This window comes from Neopsephotus bourkii, unplaced genomic scaffold (assembly GCF_033783945.1).
Source record: "Neopsephotus bourkii isolate Nb327-2 ecotype Australia unplaced genomic scaffold, CSIRO-AGI_Nbou_v1 NB_1019, whole genome shotgun sequence".
NCBI lineage: Eukaryota > Metazoa > Chordata > Aves > Psittaciformes > Psittacidae > Neopsephotus > Neopsephotus bourkii.
The window spans coordinates 242,055-264,011 of record NW_026901508.1 but is presented as its reverse complement, the minus strand read 5'-3'; the positions used below and the strand labels follow the sequence as shown (position 1 = coordinate 264,011).

The 21,957-nt window shown below is 39.7% G+C and overlaps 1 protein-coding gene across 6 annotated transcripts in view; it reads right to left on the bottom strand.

Annotated features, from left to right (window-relative positions):
* The window catches only part of LOC133215963 (nipped-B-like protein), a 268,197-nt gene that overhangs the window by 115,464 nt on the left and 130,776 nt on the right, over positions 1 to 21,957 (bottom strand). For 5 of the 6 annotated variants that reach the window (XR_009726531.1, XM_061360335.1, XM_061360339.1 and 2 more), the window contains 11 exons: positions 19,514 to 19,711; positions 19,294 to 19,365; positions 19,103 to 19,192; positions 17,851 to 17,954; positions 15,654 to 15,740; positions 12,536 to 12,767; positions 12,088 to 12,239; positions 11,632 to 11,712; positions 10,477 to 10,577; positions 993 to 1,131; positions 685 to 767 (listed from right to left, as the gene is read on the bottom strand). Coding sequence is in view for 5 of the 6 variants with exons in the window: in XM_061360335.1 (XP_061216319.1) it covers positions 685 to 767; positions 993 to 1,131; positions 10,477 to 10,577; positions 11,632 to 11,712; positions 12,088 to 12,239; positions 12,536 to 12,767; positions 15,654 to 15,740; positions 17,851 to 17,954; positions 19,103 to 19,192; positions 19,294 to 19,365; positions 19,514 to 19,711 (1,339 nt within the window). In the remaining variant the exon portion in view is untranslated. The remainder of the gene's footprint in view (positions 1 to 684; positions 768 to 992; positions 1,132 to 10,476; positions 10,578 to 11,631; positions 11,713 to 12,087; positions 12,240 to 12,535; positions 12,768 to 15,653; positions 15,741 to 17,850; positions 17,955 to 19,102; positions 19,193 to 19,293; positions 19,366 to 19,513; positions 19,712 to 21,957) is intronic. The other variant, XM_061360337.1, reaches the window with a different exon arrangement.

Sequence of the window (21,957 nt, the reverse complement as noted above, 5' to 3'; positions counted from 1 at the left end):
GGGTATTTAGGAGGTGTTATGTCCTTAAACCTGGTCTGACTTATCTCACAATTATAAGAAAACTCAGTATTATGCTCCACAAAAGTTAAAATCAGAATGTAAATAAAAAATAAAAAATCAAAAGATAACATACCTGATAGTGTTTCACTTATATGATACCAGAAGTATGCAGAGATAGATAGATGGCTCATAAATAGCCTTTTGGCGTAACAGTAGAAATTAACATGATAAAAACCTCAGGACTTTTTGTTATAAATCCCTTTGGTATTCATGTACAGTTTTTTTCCCCTGTTGAGCTATTGACATTCCTAAGTTTATCTAAACGAAAGTAATCTTAGGAGTTTTATATCTTTGACATTCAGAAAGTATCCGATTTCATCACATAAAATATTTACTCAGCCTTCTATTCCATGCATCAGGTGAGTAAAAGACCCCTTAAAAAAGGATGCTACATAAACTATCAGACAGATTCTTAATTGTGTAAAGAAACCCCTGCAAAATTTCTGTTCCATAAGCATTTTTATCCATACAGGTAGCTCTCTTAGGGATCTAAATATCTATTGTTACAAGTAACTTTATTAGTAGTCATTTAGCATTGTGAAGTGGTTTGGTTTGTCTTAAAGTGTGAGAGATTTTATTTGGAGTTTGTTTCATCGATACACTAAAGAATGCAACAGTACTTACTTCTTAAGGAAAATAGAAAGGAAGTTTTGTGCTGTTCTCATAGCTGTTTCATATGAGTTAGTAATAAGCACATCTTGATCCACCTAAAAATAACAAGATTTATTTGTCTAATATTTTAACATACACAAAAATATGACTTCCAGATCAGCATTTCTCATTCATCGGATAATTCCAGCAGACATAAAATTATGATGCTTAATTACTTGAGCACAACCATAAAATACTATACCTATAAAGTATTTCCTGCACACACACACAAAAATTATGTCTCTTAAAAAAACCAACCAACCAACCAAACAACACCTTACTTTTTTGTTTGATTCCTCCTCTGAATTAGAATCTTTTTCTGTTGATGGCAAATGCACCACACACTGAATAAGCTGCAGAACTAGTGCCGTTACCATCTGAATATACATAGGTTCTCCGTAAGTGTCACTGCTGTTTAATCTGTTAATAAGAAAAGAGCATTTACGCTAAAACAACACAAAAAAAACCCAAAACAAAACAAACAAACAAAAAAAAACCCACAAAAAAAACCCCAAACTTTTGGTCCTAAGTAACATCTTTCTAAAACTATTACCACAGATAGAAATTTGTGTTCTAGAAATTTATCTAGTCATTTGCTTCTATCTTATGCAGTGAAAGATTTGGTCTAACAAAAAAAGTAAGCACTATTCTCCAGCCAAAGAGCTGAACTAAAACAGCTCACAGATGCGCGATCAGAATACCCATGAAGTTCAGCAGCTGGAAAATCTACAGAAATATTTAATAAATCAAAGACCTACATCATAAAGCACTTAATAATAGACTTATTATGTATAATGTCAATATCTTATAAGTTAGCATAACCAGTACAAATACACTACACCTCACATTTGTCCCCTTCCAAGTGATTTAACCTGACAAATAGTATGGTGTTTACTACCCATATGTACACCAACACTACTTGATGCTACTCGTAACAATATGAAAAAGGGAAAATCTCTAACATCATTCTCCCCAAATTATCAGAATAATAACTGGGCACAAACCAGATGGAAATTATTATATTTATGAAGCTATTTTTGATTACTTGAAAGATAAATTTTTTTCATATCAAATTTTAGGCAAGCTGTACCCTTCATGACTGTAGCGCACACAGGGAATGTCTTTCAACAGATCAGAGCTAGGACTCCAGAGATAAATAGTGCAGTTATTGTGGCCTTGAGATAGTGTACTTGTCGTGGTTTAAACCCTGCCAGACTGTGCAATCACTCCTCCCCCTTCTTGCCCTCCCCCTACTCCTGGAGGGACGGAGAGGAGAACCAAAAAGAATGCAGCTCCCACAGGTTGAGATAAGAACAGTTTAGTAACTAAGGTATAACACAAATCACTACTGCTACCACCAATAATAGTAATAATAAAGGAAATAACAAGGGAAGAGAATACAACACCTCATCACCAGGCGACCGATAACACGCCCCCCCAGCCCGATCAAGCACCGACCCATACCTCCTCCAACCCTGCAGTCCACTCTAGCCCCTTCCAGGTCCCTCCCCAGTTACATCCTGGGCATGATGTGCTGTGGTATGGAATACCTCTTTGGTCAGTTTGCGTCAGGTGTCCTGTCTCTGCTTCCTCCCAGCTTCCCCTCCTCCCTGGCAGAGCATGAGGCTCACAAAGTCCTTGGCCAAACCAAAACATCATTTTTATCAGCTTTGTTCCCAGCCCGAAAGTCAAAACACAGCACTGCACCAGCTACCAAGAAGGAGAAAAAATGACTGCTGCTGCTAAACCCAGGACATTATCCACCCCTTATTCCATACCATTCACGTCATGCTCAGATCCTACATTTTCAATATACCATCACTCTGATCTCAGTGCACTTCTATCTTAGTGCAAAGACTAGTCCCTATAAAGCTGCTGAGTCCATCTGGTCCATGATGTCAGGCTCCATCTCTTGTAACAGTCTTTCAGAGCAGGAGAGGCTGTGTGCAGTGTTCACACACATGAATAACCTGGGCAGTAGTGTCCATTGTTAGGTCCACCCCTTGATCATGAGTCCATCTCTATGTTGCATCTCTGCTTTGATGGCCTTAAGGGTCATGGGCCCACCGGGCCAAAAATAATTCACTGTCCCCTTCAGCAGTTTCTGCAGCTTGTTGCTGGGGACTCCATACAGCTGCTTTCCATCTCCAATGTTTCCAAAGCACTGGAGGGGCCCAGTGGACTAGATACTTGCCCATACTGTCCCACATGCCCTGCCACTCATGGCTGTCCAGCCTTGGGGAAAACCTCTTGGTCCTCCCATATCGTTGTCTAACCCCAGACAAGACCCAAACCCGACTCTGCTTAAATTTTGGGATCAGACACAATGGTGGTGGGTAAAACACACTCTGCATGTGTGCCAACATAGTGAACACCATCACAATCAGCAGGCAGGTCCCAAGGGTACCCAAAGGCCATTCAAAACCTTCAGAACTCTCAAACAATGCTGCTGTACTTGTCACTGGGGCTGGTGTAGCTCCTGTGCTTGTCCTTGGGGCTGGTGTAGCTGCTGTGCTTGCCGGCTCTCCCACCACCAGCTTCCCTTTTCCTGAGTCCAGCTCTTCCTCCTCTGCCTTGCTGGGAAATGCTGCGGGGTCTCCTGCATCCTCCTGGGGCTCGGCGGGCGGCTTGCGGGGAATGCTCTCGGCCGTTGCGGGGCTGAGCTCGACCGCGGGGCTCAGCTCCTCTGCGGGGCTCGGCTCCTCCGCCGTCTTCTCCCTCTGCTCGGCAGCCGCCTCCTTCCGCTCCTCGACCGCCCTGACCTCCTCCACCGGCAGCCGCTCCCTGCCGGCCTCCAGCCCCGCTCCCGTTGCCGTTTGGTGCCCGGGGCCGCTCTCCAGGGTCCCTTCAGCAGCCACCGGCTCCCGGGGCCGCTTCCCCTTGGCTTCCCAGAACCTCACGCAGACGGAGGCGAGGGCGAGGGCCAGGACGGTGAGGAGCAGCCAGACGGCCAGGTACCAGTCCACGGCCACGTCCGTCCCGCCCTGCTGCTGGAGCCCACCCGTATTACAAGTGATTGCCATACAGTACAGTGAGACAGGAAGCTTAGCCCAAGCCCCACACTTGATAAACACTAACACAGCAAACACTGGCTCGAAGTAAGTTACAACATTCTGAAGCTGTGAGATCAAGAGGAACAACTCTGAGAGCCAATAAATCAGCATTGTGACCGTCAGATCTGTTGTTATCTCAACCCCTCGTGCCCCACTTTGTGCGCCAAAAAGAAATGTCATGGTTTAAACCCTGACAGACAGTTTGTGCACTCACTCCTCCTCCTTCTTGCCCTCCCCCTACTCCTGGAGGGACGGAGAGGAGAACCAAAAAGAATGCAGCTCCCACGAGTTGAGATAAGAACAGTTTAGTAACTAAGGTATAACAAATCACTACTGCTACCACCAATAATAGTAATAATAAAGGAAATAACAAGGGAAGAGAATACAACACCTCATCACCAGGCGACCGATAACTTGCCCCCCCATCCCGATCAAGCACCGACCGATACCTCCTCCAACCCTGCAGTCCACTCTAGCCCCTTCCAGGTCCCTCCCCAGTTACATCCTGGGCATGACGTGCTGTGGTATGGAATACCTCTTTGGTCAGTTTGGGTCAGGTGTCCTGTCTCTGCTTCCTCCCAGCTTCCCCTCCTCCCTGGCAGAGCATTAGGCTCACAAAGTCCTTGGCCAAACCAAAACATCATTTTTATCAGCTTTGTTCCCAGCCCGAAAGTCAAAACACAGCAGTGCACCAGCTACCAAGAAAGAGAAAAATGACTGCTACTGCTAAACCCAGGACAGTACTTCTTCCATTAAAAGTCTCAATCCAAAAAGGATATCTACCATTTATGCTCCTATGCCTACCACCTTCATATTTGACTGATATCTGATGTCTGTAACTAAACCAACAGGAAATACTAGGTACAAGCACACATATTAATATTAAGGTTGCTGAATTCAACTTTAAAGTTTCAGTGAATTTCTTTTCCTGGATATTTTCTATTCATTCACTCAGGATTGGACAACTTATTTTATTGACAATTTGTCTGTCACAGGGAAAAAAAATGTATGCAAGCAAGGACAAAATGAATGCCACCAACAAATGTTTTAGAATCATTTAAAGTGTCCAACCTCAATTTTAACTGAAATCCATTTCAGGTCAGATTTTCTCTGAAACTGAACGTGAACCCATACTATTATTCAGAAGATGCACTGAAATCCAGCTTAAGCGCTTAGAAGACAGCTAAAGTGAACTGAATGGTTTCTAAATGAAACTCATTCAAAGGAATATTAGATTGTAAACACTGGGGTTTACATTCAATTATCCTCTACATCCTGCCCGGAAGTGAGAAGAAGGAGGGGTAAACGAGTGGCTGCATTGTGCTGAATTACCATCTGGATGTAAACCATGACAATTCTTTGTGGTCCCCAACGTGGGGCTCGAAGGGTTGAGATAATGACAGATTTAACTGGAGTGTGTCTAATTGTATTTGTGATAAGCATTCACTGATTCATATTATTAGTCACTCGCCGCAATAATGATTTATTTGCTCTCAGAGTTGTTGCGCTTGGTCTCAGAGTTTTGTTATGTCACACCTTACTTGAAGCCAGTATTTGCTGGGGGCCTGGGCTAAGGTGCTTGTTTCGCTGTACTTTATGGTAACGGCTTGTGATACAACAGAAGTATTGATCATGAAACTAACCTGGTATGTGTTCTCAGCATGACCATCACCTCTACACTTTGGGAGCAATGTAATGGGAATTATTAATAATTACACTTCTTTTTTTTCCCCCTCGGAGGGCCAACCTATGGAGGAGACATTCCCTCTCACCTTCCGCTCTCCTGTGAGGCTATTGACAGCAGCATTAAAGAATTTTAAAGATTGTGAAGACCATTTGAATGCCCTTGAAACCAACCTGGTCTTTCTGCTGGGAACCAGCATGTTGCTGCACATGGTTCAGGTCCTGTTTAATGTTAAACAATTATCTAAGAACACCACAAGGAGATCTTCAACGAGGCTGGACAGTCACGAGTGACAGGGTATGTGAGGTAATATGGACAAGTACCTAGGTCAGTGGGCACCTCCAGGGTCGGGACTTCATCCCTGAACAAGTGCAAAATCCAGAAAAACTAGTAAAACATTTAGGCAAGGTGGGCTGTCGCCCTGGCAATACCAGAGAGTACAAATAACTGTAACATGCTGGGGCTTGGCCTATCCCTACTAAGCCCTGCTCAACGCTACCCAGTACCATCAAGTGGAAAAGGATGTCTCTGGATCTGATGGCAAAGCAACAGACACCATGGCAAGGTGTCCTTCTGCAAGCTTGTTTTGCCATAAAACAGAGTAAGGTCAAGGGACCTGCACAGGAGATTCAATTTCTGGGAATAAAATGGCAAGAAGGATGTCACTAGATCCCTACAGATGTGATCAACAAAATAACAGCAATGTCTCCACCAACTAATGAGAAAGAACCACAAGCTTTCGTGGGTGTTGTGGGGTTCTGCAGAATGTCCATCCCAAATTACAGTTTGATTGTAAGCCCTCTCAATCATGTGACCTGGAAGAAGAATGATTTATATGGGGCCCTGAGCAACAACAAGCCTTTGAACAAATTTAACGATAGTTCATGCAGTAGCCCTTGGACCATTCTGGACTGGGCCAGATGTGAAAAATGTGCTTTACACCACAGCCAGAGAGAATGGTCCTACCTGGAGCCTCTGGCAGAAAGCTCCAGGGGAGACCTGAGGGAGACTTGAGGCATCAGGGATACAGAAGATCCGAGGCCATCTATACTCCAACAGAAAAAGAAATACCAGTAGCCTATGAAGGGGTTCGAGCTGCTTCAGAAGTGATTGACACTGAAGCACAGTTCCTCCTGGCACCCTGGTTGCCCGTGCTGGGCTGGATGTTCAAAGACAGAGTCTCCTCCACACATCAAGAAACCAATGCCACATGGAGTAAATGGGCTGCACTAATTACACAACGAGCTTGAATAGGAAATCCCAGTCATCCAGAAGTCATCATGGACTGACCAGAGGGCAAAGATTTTGGAATGTCACCAGAAGAGGAGGTGATGCATGAAGAGGATCCAACATATAATGAACTGTCAGAAAGTGAGAAGCAACACGCCATGTTTACAATGGGTCCTGCCATATTGTGGAAAAGCATCTGAGATGGAAGGCAGCTGTATGGAATCCCCTGAGACACATTGCAGAAATTCCTGAGAGAGGGTGAATCGAGTCAATTTGCAGAGGTGAAAGCCATCCAGCTGGCCCTGGACATTGCTGAACGAGAAAACTGGGCAGTACTTTATCTCTATACAGACTCATGGATGGTGGCAAATGCCCTGTGGGGGTGGTTGCAGCAATGGAAGCAGAGCAACTGGCAACGCAGAGGGAAACTCATCTGAGCTGCTGCACTGTGGCAAGATATTGCTGCCCAGGTGCAGAACCTGGTGGTGAAGGTACGCCACACAGATGCTCATGTACCCAAGAGTTGGGCCACTGAGGAACACCAGAACAACCAACAAGTGGATAAAGCTGCTAAGATTGAAGTGGCTCAGATGGACTTAGATTGGCAACATAAAGGTGAATTATTTTTAGTCAGGTGGGCCCATGACACCTCAGGCCTTCAGGGCAGAGATGGAACATACAGATAGATGGGCCCATGATTGAGGGGTGGACTTAACAATGGACACTATTGCCCAGGTTATTCACAACTGTGAAACGTGATGCAATTAAGCAAGCCAAAGGATTAAAGCCTGTCTGCTATGGAGGATGACGGCTGAAGTACAAATATGTGGAGGCCTGGCAGATTGAAAAAATCACACTCCCACTGACCTGCCAAGGCAAGTGCCATGGGCTTACCATGGTGGAAGCAACCATGAGATGGCTGGAAACATATGCTGTGCCCCACACCACTGCCTGGAACACTATTCTGGGCCTTGAGAACCAAATCTTGTGGCAACACAGCACTCCAGAGGGAATTAAGTCAGGCAATGGGACTCATTTCTGGAACAACCTTATAGGCACGTGGGCCAAATAACATGGCATTGAGTGGGTATATCACATCCCCTACCATGCACCAGCCTCTGGGAAAATCGAACGGCACAGTGGGCTGTTAAAAACTACACTGAGAGCAATGGGTGGTGGGACTTTCAAACACTGGGATACACATTTACCAAAAGCCACCTGATTGGTCAACACTAGAGGATCTGCCAGCAGGGCTGGCCCAGCCCAATCCAAACTTTTATATATTGTAGAAGGGGACAAAGTTCCTGTGGTGCACATGAAGAATTTGCTGGGGAAGACAGTCTGGGTTATTCCTGCTTCAGGTAAAGGCAAACTCACTCATGGAACTGCTTTTGCTCAAGGACCTATATGTAATTGGCGGGTAATGAGGGAAGACGGGGAAGCCCAGTGTGTACCTCAAAGAGATTTAATTTTGGGTGAAAAAAACTGATGGATTCAATTATATGCTCTTGCCTGCAATATAACACTTCTATAGCAGCAAAATGCCCATCTCTGCCAGTCCAGACTTTAAATAGAAGATATGTGCTGTCATGATCATCAGCAAAGGATAAAGTCATGGGAAAGCCAGCAGCAGCAGCAGAGGAAGTCTCCCAGAACTGTCCTCAGGTCACCACTGACTGAACCTGACTTCCCTCTGATCATCACAATAATGAACTTCGACAAAACCAGATGAGTTTAGCAGTGTCATCAGCAGTCAACAATCCAGCACTACATACCATCTATACTGCCCTGAAAGACTGTCACAACAGATGAAGCCTGACATCATGGACTGAATGAACTCAACAAACTTTATAGGGATGGTCTTTGAACTAAGGAATGATAGCTCTGTGTGTTTGTGTGTGTGTGTGTGTGTGTGTGTGTGTGTGTGTGTGTGTGTGTGTGTGTGTATAAAGACAAAAAGTTATGGTATATTGAAAAATGTGAGCATGATGCGAATGGTATGGAATAAGGGGTGGATACTGTCCTGGGCTCAGCTGTAACAGTTATTTTTCTCCTTCCTACTAACTGCTGGAGCGATGTGTTTTGGCTTTAGTTTGAGAATAATGCTGATAACACACCAATGTTTTAGTTCTTGCCAAGTAGCACTTACCCTGATCAAGGACTTATCAGTCTCATGCTCTGCCAGTGAGGAGGGGCAAAAGAAGCCAGAAGGAAGCAGAGACAGGACACCTGACCCAAACTAGCCAAAGGGGTATTCCATACCACAGCATGTCACGCCCAGTATAGAAATGAGAGGGAGTCACCTGGAAGGGACCAGTTGCTGCTCAGGTCTGGCTGGGTATTGGTCGGTGGGTGGTGAGCAATTGTAATGTGCAACACTGCTCATTGTTGTTTTGGTTTTTTTTCTTTCCCCTTTTCATTTTATATTCTCTTCTCTTGTTATTTCCCTTATCATTATTATTATTGGTAGTATTACATTGTACTTCAATTATTAAACTGTTCTTAACTCAACCTGTAGGATTTACATTCTTTCAGTTCTCCATATCATCCTACCCAAAGTAAAGGAAGAGGGAGAGTGAGTGAGCATCTGTGTGGTGCTGGGCTTAAACCACAACACTTGCAAAGTGTGGTCTGAGTGTAACCTTAAAGAAATTCAGCTAGAATTTTCCGATTCAGCTTTAGCAATAAAGAAATTATGTAAAATCCACATAAACAGAACCAAAGAAATTCCCAACAATAAACCTTTGAACGCATGCTAACACTACATTTATTTACATACTTAGTGAAACAAAGCATGATATATTCCAATTATATTTGTAAGCAGGCATAAATATACCATAAGAAACAGTGATTATTACAAAATACAGTTGCTCTTACTGTAGAGGTTTTGAATCATAGAATCATTGAATAGTTAGGATTGGAAAGGACCTTAAGATCATCTAGTTCCAAACCTCTGCCATCGGCAGGGACACCTCACACTAGACCATGTCACCCAAGGTTCTGTCCAACCTGGCCTTGAACACTGCCAGGGATGGAGCATTCACAACCTCCCTGGGCAACCTATTCCAGTGCCTCACCACCCTAACAGGAAAGAATTTCCTCCTTATATCCAATCTAAACTTCCCCTGTTTAAGTTTTAACCCATTACCCCTTGTCCTATCACTACAGTCCCTAATGAAGAGTCCCTCCCCAGCAACCCTATAGGCCCCCTTCAGATACTGGAAGGCTGCTACGAGGTCTCCACGCAGCCTTCTCTTCTCCAGGCTGAACAGCCCCAACTTTCTCAGCCTATCTTCATACGGGAGGCGCTCCAGTCCCCTGATCATCCTCGTGGCCTCCTCTGGACTTGCTCCAACAGTTCCATGTCCTTTTTATGTTGAGGACACCGGAACTGCACACAATACTCCAGGTGAGGTCTACGAGAGCAGAATAGAGGGGCAGGATCACCTCCCTTGACCTGCTGGTCACATTCCTTTTGATGCAGCCCAGGATACGGTTGGCTTTCTGGGCTGCAAGCACACACTGCCAGCTCATGTTCATTTTCTTATCGACCAACACCCCAAGTCCTTCTCCACAGGGCTGCTCTGAATCTCTTCTCTGCCCAACCTGTAGCTGTGCCTAGGATTGCTCCGATCAAGGTGTAGGACCTTGCACTTTTGAAATATCAACCTTTAACCAAGCACAGCTCGTGGAGTCACAGAGTTTTAAAGAATAAGTTGATACTGAAGCCTAAAATCTTACATCTACAAAACTATAAAAGCCACTGCCTACATATTATCAATCTACGTCAGAAATTACCTGAAGTTTCTCAAACTCCTCTTGCTAGTTGGTAGTCTCGCAAGGGAAGTAAAAATTTCTTCTAGGATTAGCTGTCTATGTTTTTCATACCTGGAGAACACCTATTTAACAGTTACAGTATTATTAAAAAATTATTAATTGTTACATAAAATATCACTTGTTAAATATTGTTAAAAATTATATATATAAACATATACTTTACATTACATTTAAATAAATTATATTTAATGCCTACCTCGGTTTTAATGCATTTTTTTGCTTTTACAAAGCAAGAGTTTCTTTATAAAAATGAAAAAACATTTTCAAATACAGATTTGTAAAAAAACCTTTAAGTAACAGAAATGTATAAAAAACCCCCCTTTCTTTTAATTTCTGCCAGTGGTACAATACACTGTATAGGAAAGTCACACAGTGTAATGCTAAGCTTTCAGACTCCAATATAGAGCAAAACTGTATGGTAACATAAATTAACATGGACACATGCATGGTTTTAGAGCACATTTGAGAATCCAGTTTTACTTCATATCCTAAGATTTAATGCTTGCCTGACATGAAATATTCTTTCCATTTATGGGGTCAGGACTGTAGAGTCTGCCTCTTCTTTTGTTTAATCAGAATTACTTTTATAAGCACTGGAGTACATCATCTTTAGAAAGACGAAAAACTTCCACTTGAACAAGCACATCTGTGCTGCACTGTGGTTTTCCTGAAAGAATATTTTATCCGCCCCATGAATTCCTCACATAGGCACCTCTTCTGAGGAAAAGGACTTACTCTATTATATAGAAGTATCCTACTATTTCTATAGCTTGTTCCATTGCATAAATTCAGATCTTAACAAAGGAAATAAGAAATCTTAACAATGTGGTTTTCCTTAAGTCAAGAAAGAACAGGTAGAAGGAAGGGGTTTGTTTTTACACTTTAAATAACATATCTATAATTAAGTAAATTCCTTGGCTTAAGCAGGCTATTTCTCTTCAAATAGAAGGAGCTGAGGTAGATCTAACACTGTTCCAAGATTATGATACCAAACATGCAAGAATAAAATTAGTTCTGAACTCCAATCCTCTATTAGCAAAAACACTGCCTATGTAAATGCCCTAACAACTCTCAGAAGTACAGGAACATGAAAATACAAATCAAAAAATTACTTACTGCAGTCACTAATCTTATGGCACATAACTGTAGTTCACTGACATTTTCTACAAAGAAAGGTGTTATTCCCATAGATGATACCTATCAACGGAAATAAGTTATTGTAAGTATATATGACTAACAAACTGATATTTATGCAGATTTGCAAGTGGGTTATTCAGTCAGCAGGTAAGATACTCAGCAACACATATTACTTCATATTATTTGCAAATAAAATTATTAAAGGATATATGAATACAATCAGGTCAAACTTCTTAAGTGTACAATAAAAGCCATTAAATATTTGAACATTAAATGTTCTGCTGATTACATACTACACAAAAAAACTGGCTACTGATATTAATAATTCAAAAGTTTGTACTGATTTCATACTTCATGTAATTTAGACAATCACACTTTACAAACTCTGAGAAAAGGAAAGCAAGCATTCTCAGACAGAAGTTTGATAAAACTTACCTGAAGAATAGTTGTATCAGTAAGAAGCTGTATCTCTAGCAACTCTGACAAACTGCTGACAATGTCACAAACTTTGTTATACAACATCACTATAACTCTTTGCTTGTGGGTAGAACACTTGGCACGTTTTGCTTTTGAACTTAAAACACCACCTAGAAAATAAAAAATATCTTTATTATTTTTTCAGTTTTTCACATCAAATATTAGAAAGATTATGATCTTCCTCAAAAAAATGTCCCCAAAACAACTCTATGACAACAGCTTTATAAATGCAATTGCTTAGAGAAGAAAAACTAGTAGAATCAACTGGAAAGCAAAAATTTCATATTTTTATAATTGCTCTGAATTCTGAATCTAAGATTTTTAAAACCATGCTTGAAGTTGGACACCCACATCTGAAGGTATGTATATGACAACACACTAAATGCAAAACATTTAGCATACTAACCACCATGAGGATCCACTCTATACACAGGATCATATTCAGGATAGAGAGTGTTCTGCAAATGAAATTTTGTGTATTGAATAACTCTTTCTATTACATCCTCAATATATACAGCTTTAGGCATATTTGGTGATGTCATAATATTGATAGCAGTAAGACAAGCATCAGCTGATTTTGTCACTCTCTCCATAATAAGATCTCTCCATAATCTCTCCTCATCTTCAGTGTCATTGTTCTGTAACAGGTAATAAAAAACAAGATATTGTTAACAAAAAGTCAAATTTTTATCCTTACCAAGTAAAAAATAACATTATTTTAATACACTGACATACACATACAAAATGTGGTATTTCCTTTAATATTAAAAAAAATAGTTTGCTTTAGAAATCTCCTAGCAATGTGTTTGTAACCTTAAGTTACAAGTCTTCAATATATTACTGTATTTTTTTTGTAAAACACAAAGAAGCTTTCTGCGCATTACCGGGAATCATTATGAAGGAAGACTGCCACATTGTGAGAAAATGGGGGAAATTAGAGATATCCTCCCCCCAGTGCCCCAAAGTTATATTACAGAATCATAGAATACTTAGGGTTGGAAAGGACCTTAAGATCATCTAGTTCCAACCCCCCTGCCATGGGCAGGGACACCTCACACTAAACCATTTCAATATATGGCTTCATGCATCAGCAGAACATGACTAGGACGTCCTTTTAATGAAAATAACTATTCTATGATTCTATGATGTAACCGTATGCAAATTTACTGACCACTCTATACATGGTGGGATGGTTATAGGGAGTTACTAACCTGAATCAAATTGTATAAATATGTGAAATTAGGAAAGGCAAAGCAGGGCATCATAACTCCTGGGATCAGTTGATGGTCTGAACCCATCTTTTCCTCTATAGGAATGTCTATTGGGTGAGAGCTTGATCTTATGTGCACTAAATTGACTAACGCCACTGTTATTAGTGATTATAGTCTGGCTGTGTATCACTTCAACCTTGTTTTTGCAGACAGTCCCTATCACTGGCAATCTCTGAACCTTATCCTCTTACAAATTTGTACTTTGTAAAATTAAAATCTTCAGCTGAAGCCTGTTTTGTGTAATTCTCCAGAGACTTGAACATTTGAAATAAGGGATTTGACTCAGTGACACTGTCAGTGGGGGTCCCTGAATAGGTTAGTTCAACCAGTCTCCAATTCAATAGGCTGTCTGGTATGCAGACAGGCTGGTTGGGCATAAGGGTCTCTCATCTTTTTGGGGAAACTAGCAGGCTTGCCAAATATAAAGGGTTTGAGGAAAAAAAACCCTTGTAATGTGACAGTATTGGCATGCAGGAAAAATTTGGACAAGAAGGTGCAAGCCCCCTAACATACGTCCACTGGCCTAAGGCAACCACACATACCGTGACACACATTTTCTGCTCAAGAATGATGTACCTTAATAAAAATCTAAACTCTTTCTTCTAGTGTTTTCTAGCACACCAGTTGCTGCTTTGATTGCTCTAGTTTTTGCCACTACAAGGAATTCTTACACAAAGACTGTTAAGTCACAAAAAACTCATAAGAATACAACTTTCTCCACAGACGAACTCATCTATTATCAATCGGTTTAAAACATGTCTTATCAAATATAGCCATTTAGATTTAGCACAGGTTATAGAATCTCTGCATTTGTGTTTACACAAGCTATAAAAACAAATGCAAATGAAGTTAATTATGTTCAAACACCCAGCACCACTGATGTATTGCAATAACATAATTAATAGCAAAACCAAGGGGAATTTTTAATAACTTCTCTGGTACAGAAAAAAAAAAAAAAGAGATTCTTTCCTGTTTGTATGACAGAAAAGTTCAACACTGTTGGCTTTCCTTGTAAAACTGAGGGGTTGGTGAAACCCTATCAACTTTTTCCCTTTGGCGTAAGAGAATCTAAACATATCACAGTACATTATATATATGAAATATATATATATTTGAAAAATCAACATAAATCTGAAAATCAGGAGATCCCTGTAAATTTCTTGCATAGAATGGCCTTAAATAATTAGTTCCTTATACAAAAGAGGCTTAAAGAAACAATACAAAATAACCCCACCCCCCAAAAAAAACCCAACAAAACAAAACCTCAAATAGTTTTACATCTTTTCCATTTATTCCCCTTATTAATCTTGAAAATAAAAAGAATCTGTAAGAGTAATCTGCCTCTGAAAAATATCCTGACATGGAGGTAAGATATTTCCACTGCGCTGTAAAAGAAGTAAGCTTACTCCTTAGCAGAGGCTTCCTTTGCCATAATGACCTGAATCATGTTTAAAAGGCTTTAAGATAAATCTAAAACTTGTATGGCTAAAGATTGCTTCCTTTTTAATTGAAGCTTTGTCTCTGAATTGTAATAATTGGACAATTTCATTAACTGCTTAGTAAGGGCTTGCAGCCCAGAAAGCCAGCCGTATCCTGGGCTGCATCAAAAGGAGCGTGACCAGCAGGTCGAAGGAGGTGATGCTGTCCCTTTATTCTGCTCTTGTGAGACCTCACTTGGAGTACTGTGTACAGTTCTGGTGTCCTCAACATAAAAAGGACATGGATCTGTTGGAACAAGTCCAGAGGAGGGCCACGAGGATGATCAGGGGACTGGAGCACCTCCCATATGAAGATCGGCTGAGAAAGTTGGGGCTGTTCAGCCTGGAGAAGAGAAGGCTGCGTGGAGACCTCATAGCAGCCTTCCAGTATCTGAAGGGGGCCTATAGGGATGCTGGGGATGGACTCTTCATTAGGGACTGTAGTGATAGGACAAGGGGTAATGGGTTAAAACATAAACAGGGGAAGTTTAGATTGGAAATAAGGAGGAAATTCTTTCCTGTTAGGGTGGTAAGGCACTGGAACAGGTTGCCCAAGGAGGTTGTGAATGCTCCATCCCTGGCAGTGTTCGAGGCCAGGTTGGACGAGGCCTTGGGTAATATGGTTTAGAGCGAGGTGTCCCTGCCCATGGCAGGGGGGTTGGAACTTGATGATCTTAAGGTCCTTTCCAACCCTAACTATTCTATGATTCTATGGGACTCAAGTGAAGAAAACTATTCTACACAACGGTGTGAAATGATGTAATTTGAAACTCACATGGTTTAGTAATGTAGAAAGCTTTGATCCATCTTGAATATTCTTCTCCAAAATGTTCAGGACTTTTACTATTTTATCTGTTGAGAGCTAAAACAAATAATAAAACACATGAAACAACTGTAGTAACATAAAGGCTTATAAATTGCTGAGGAAAAAAAAAGTCCACAGATGAAGGATAGAACATGTTATGAAATCTGACAAACTTAAATTGTAAGTAATCAGAGATAAGGATTGGATCTCAACTTGCCTGATTTCTGAACACATAACTGAAAATGCTGATAACAGAATTAAACTAGCAAAATATTTCTAAGACTGCAATCAAACTGCATTTCAAGTAGTAAAATCCACAGAAATGTATTTAAAACTGCATATCTGTAATTAATGCTGTATAGTTATACAACTTTGCTTCTAGAAACAGAAATTTATGAAATCCAAGTATCAATCACAAATTCTATCTTACCACGCAGAGCTTTATTAAGAGAAAATCCAAATTCTATGGAAAAGATACTTGAGCGCTAATAAAAATGAAATGCATTCTCAACAACTGTGTTAACTTTGAAAAACTTGCATGTTGAAAAAACCTCAAAGTCACATAATGATGTGTCACGGGTTCAGCAGTAGGTGTCATTTTTCTCCTTCTTAGTAGCTGGTGCAGTGCTGTGTTTTCGACTTTAGTCTGGGAACAGTGCTGATAACACACCGATGTTTTTAGTTGTTTCTAAGTAATGTTTAGTCCGATCAAGGACTTTTCAGTCTCATGCTCTGCCAGGGAGGGGCATTGGAAGCTGGGAGGAAGCAGAGGCAGAGCACCTGACCCAAACTAGCCAAAGAGGTATTCCATACCATAGCATGTCAGGCCCAGTATATATACTGGGGGGAGTTACCTGGAAAACCCAGATCACTGCTCGGGTTGGTCTGGGTGTCAGTCAGCAGGTGGTGAGCAATTATAGTCTCTCCCCTTGTTATTTCCCTTATCATTATTATTATTGGTGGTAGCAGTAGTGGTTTTGTGTTATACCTTAGTTACTGGACTGTTCTTATCTCAACCCATGGGAGTTACATTCTTTCGATTCTCCTCCCCATCCCTCCAGGAGTGGGGGAGGAAGAAGGGGGGGTGGTGGGAGAGTGGCTGCATGGTTCTGAGTTACTAGCTGTGCTTAAACCATGACATGATGTTCTACAGAATTATAATTAAGTAATATGTAGAATATGCTAAACTCCAGAAGAGGCAGTTTCATTTATCCAGATACTATTAGTGCTCACTTTTAGAAGCAGCAAATTTCTAATTTTATGTATATATTCACGTATGTAAAAAACCCCAGGAAACAGAGGTTAATGGCAAGAATTGTAAGGAAATATAAACACTCAGGCTGATAACACACTACAGAGGAAGGCAGGGAGATAAAAGGCCAGTAAAAATATCTAAATCTTGGATTAACCCCTTCAGAGTGACTTGCATAAGTGGCTTCAGACACTTCACAAACATAGTAAGTGGTCAGGAGCAGGCAGAGTAAGAATTTAACACAAGACTGCCAGAAGCCAACAGTTCTAGGAAGATAAGGAAATCAAGAACATTGTTTCTAGAGGTGTGATACCAAGAGTTTGTGCCGACAGAAAGTTCCCTTGAACTGAAGTCACCACACTATGCAGGCTACAATAAATTAACCTTCTTATCACCTGAGCCATTAAATCTTCTAGGTTTGAAAGGACTCTTCAAAGAGAAGAAGGAAGTAGGCAATTCAGTGTGACACTGGATGGACATCATAGATTTACATTGCGCTAACAGCACATATCATAAAGAGTGATTTTCTTTTTTACTTTGCCAGCAGATTCTGTTTTGCTGTGATTGCTCAACACTAGCTTTAAGGAGCAAAGACTATAAGTTGATGTGCTTTTGTGAAAGTAAATTAATTATTTTGGATTTTACTTCTCAGGCATGTTACCTATTGGCATATAGTGCTATGTGTCAACACTAACACAGAGAAGGACGATTCAACAAAAACATCTCGGCTTCAGAGACAGTAGCAGTTAAGATGTAACTTTTTAAGCACTTCAGCTAAGTCAGCAGAAGCACAGCTTTTCAAATATCTGTCATATGTATGCCTGATGAGGGTGTAATATTATAGGGAACACAAGGTTTTTTTTATGATTAACAAAATTAAATACTCAAAAAGAGTTAAATACTATGAAGATGTACCTTGTCCATAATGCCCATTGCCTTGATTTTTGCAGATTCACTACCCAACTCACTAAGCTGATGCTTTCCCAGTAGCAATTCCTGCGGAATCTCATCATCACCACCTAAAAAATACAAACAAATAAACAAAGCCCAAACAACACTAAACATTAACAATCATATTTCAAATAAGACTTGAAGGAAACCTGTATTTTCCAGTCAGTATGAAAAAGCCAACTGAAGAAAAAGAAGTGATTTTTCAAATAGCTGGCATCTAGTAGTTCCATCTAATGAAGACTGATGATGACAACTTTTGGCTGTGTTAAAATGACTACTTGCTAAAAATGACTGAAGGTAATAAATTAAAAATATTTTTAATATAGCAAAGTCCAGCTCTTGTGCAATCACCCTCATTTCAGTAAAACCAGTCTTAAATTATTGCAGTCCTAACTCTAAAGTTCAAATCTGGGGAAGGGCAATATATGAAAACACATAGGAAATTAAGTACCCTGGAATAATCACATTTGCCCTTACAAAGAAACCCTATGATGTTACAAGTCATATAGAAAGAAGCAATTACTTAATTTTTTAATCTAAGGTTGTAGATACCATTACTGTAGTGATTTGTTTACTATGCTCCTCCCCTTGTTCTAATCTTGTGAAAAAGATGGTAGGAAAAAAATTAATGAATGCTCCATTAACCATTTCAATATAAAGTCATCTTGGTCAACCTGAACTACTACCTCAGACACTTATACTAAGCTGGTTTATTTTCCACTGAAATGGATAAGGAGCATACAGTGATTCAGTACCTCACCCATAAGTGCATAAACACTGCTGCTGAATTGAATAATCAATCTCTGTTGAGCCAAAGGCCACAACAGATGCAAAATTATGTGCCTCAGACATTACTGGCAAGAGAACCATCTTACATTAGTGTTGCTCACAAAGATATGTCTGTCAGGAGATAACACCCTAATGACATCCCAAAGATGCATCCTATCCAGTCCAGAGAATTGTCTCATTGTGATTTATGTCCCTTTTGGATTCTACAAGGACAAAGAAGAAGGATCTTCTTCCTGTAGCAGCAAGTGAAATTGGAAAGGTAAATGCCTCCACTCAAGGTGGAAGCCATACAAATGCAGTATACTGTAGCATGTATCACAGGCAGTTAAATCATGAAGGAGGAAGTTTGAATATACTGAGATGCAATTTTTTTTCTTCCCCATGTTTCTAATTGGTGGAAGGATTTTGAAAATTTCTGACATATTACCAAAAGCTGTTAAATCCATGTCTTCTAAACTTTCCAAAATATTCTCTATTGAAGCAGTAAATCTTTTGAAAGTTGAAGAATCCATCATTTCTGGAGAGGAAAAAAAAATAAACAAAAAACCCACAGTATATAATTATTTTATATACAAAACAGAAAACACAAACTGTAGAAAATAAATCTTCTAAAATTACCTTCAGGTGTTAGTTTAGGTTCATAAGCTTTCCTCCTCTTCTGTTTTTCTTTTTTCTTAATTTTTCTAGCCACTAATTAAGAGAATAAAGGTTTGTTTATATTTCTTAAGCTTATATTCAATTCTGCATGTAAAGATGTTTATTTTAAAATGTTTAACATATCCTTTAAAAATGCACTAGTATTATGGAAGAAAATAAAAATTTTAAAACAACCAGTTACCCTCACTGAGACTAGGAGAAGGAAAATAATCATCCATATCAGAGTTTTCGGGACTGCGATTACGGTAACGGCCACTACCAGAAGTCCTCCTTCCTTCATGATAATAACCACTTCTTCTATGGTCACCAGAACTTCTTCTGTCATGTTCTTCATACTCCCAAGCTTCATCTCTATCCTTTTTATGTCTTTTACGAGAAGCTAGAAATGAAATGCATTTTCATTATAAGTACAAAAATACTACTTTTAATAGCTCAAAATTATACATTTGCAAGTTAAACACTATTGTATAGATGTTCTGTAAAATAAGTAAACACTAAAACGATCATAAAATTCTGTTATTCTAACAATTTCTTTTGATTTACATGAAAACTGTGTCTGAAACTGATACAAATTTATAAGACATTTGTTCTTTTAAACAAAGTCAGGAAAGTAGAACAAATAAAAATAAGTTTCATACTTTCATAAGAGAACCTTGAGATAATTCCTTCAGTTATCTAAATTGTGACTATTACCGGGTGTCCATGTTCCAATTCAGTGATTGCTTTGCCCATCTAACACAGCAAGTTCCAATGAGACTTGGAAACCTAGTTGCTTAAAGATATTCTATTTTGCCAAGACAAATAAAATTTTGTGTTTATATATATATATTGCAGGAAATTCAATGTAAAGGAGAAAGCTGGAGCCATAATTCTTGGCCAGGCAGCAAGTATAACCACAGAAGTTTATTATAACTATTTTCAGTCAGGACTAAAATGTCTTGCAGAATGAATGTTGAAAGACTAGGATAAATGTTCTATACAGAAACCTAGTGGAAATAAAGTGGGGAGATGGGGTATTGAGAGTTTTTAGTTGTTTTCAAATACAGTCTTGAAGGGGAGAGGGTGTTAAGATGTAATAGAAAAAGGATATGGAGGAAGAGGCAATTTCATCCATGAAATCAGCTAACTTTCCATTATCTAAGGTAACAGGATAACTGGGCTAGCAAAGAGATGTCTAAAACAGACTGTGCTATGAGGATTAAAATGGCTCCAAAACATTACATTCTAGACTAGCAGAGTTTATTATTCTTCTGAACTTGCATATAATAGCCCTGAAATCTGTGGGACTTTACCAAAGTCTCCTGAAGTTTAGAGAGGTATGACTGTATATAGAGTTGTTTCTGAGCAAAATCGCTCCAGACATTCAAACAGAACTGGAACAGAACTGACAAGTTTATGGAGAAGCATAGGAAACATACCAGGATATAGTTAATAGTCAGCCTAGGCTCAGAACGAATAACAATAACATTGAACCTGTGATACTAATGCTCTGCACTGCACCCTAGAGGGCTCCCACTGCTGAAAACAGTATGAAACTTCTGCACAGGGGTGGCCGGAGTGTTTAAAGTAATAACTTAGTTTCTGCATTCAACTGTTCTGCTTATGGATCAGACTTGCTCCTGGAGCAGTACAGTTATGTTCACGAGGCCTAAGCTACTAACACTGTTAGTTCTAAAATAGTTGAGAGTTAAGTGCTACAGAAGAAAGAGCAAGCTGTCTGGGATACCTGAAGTGAGTATATTGGAGAAGAAAGTAGGGAGTTTATGGGAAAAGACTTTAGACAGCTGATTCTTTTTCCCCCACAAGATATTTTGTGGAGGTAGATGAAATCTGTCTCCAGTGTTTAAAAAATCATCAGTATCAATTTAAGTTCTGTAGGATGCATTATGACAGCATTTTTTCATGAGAAAAATAACTTCCAATACTGCTTTCCAGCAGAAATTTAAATTGACCAGTTTATCAATGCTGCATGACAAAACAGAGTGTGGTATAATTGTGCTGGCTCTGCAGGGCAAATAAGATGAACATGGGCACAGCTATTCACAATTAGTCATTCCTCTACAAAATTTATTTTGAAGTAGATAAAAATGACCAAAAATATAAACATTAATAATAAAGAGTTATTATTAATTTTATACATAAATAAAGACTACCTGGAATACAAACACCCAATTTCCTCCTGAATTCTGCCAAACATATATGCAATAACACATTTAGCACTTAACTGTATGAGAATGATTTCATTACTTTTTAATTTCTCACCATTTAACGGAATGCCCCTTCATGAGATATTCAAAGAAATTTCTCTTCTTCTATAACAATCAATATGTCATTTTTTTAAAAAGTTCAATTTTAGGCAGCCAAAAGAATTCTGAATTACGTATTTGGAACAGTACAAACTTATTCAGTGTACTTGTCACAAATCTTTCATTCTCTTGATCATTTTGTCTTGTTTTAACTCAGTTCGGTTCATAGAATCATAGAATAGTTAGGATTTGAAAGGACCTTAAGATCATCTAGGAGATAATCATTCAACAGCATGAGATCATCATTCAACAGCATCCTTTGAGAAATATTATAATTTATACTTAAACCAGATGTCCTAAATGAATTGTTTAGAAGGAT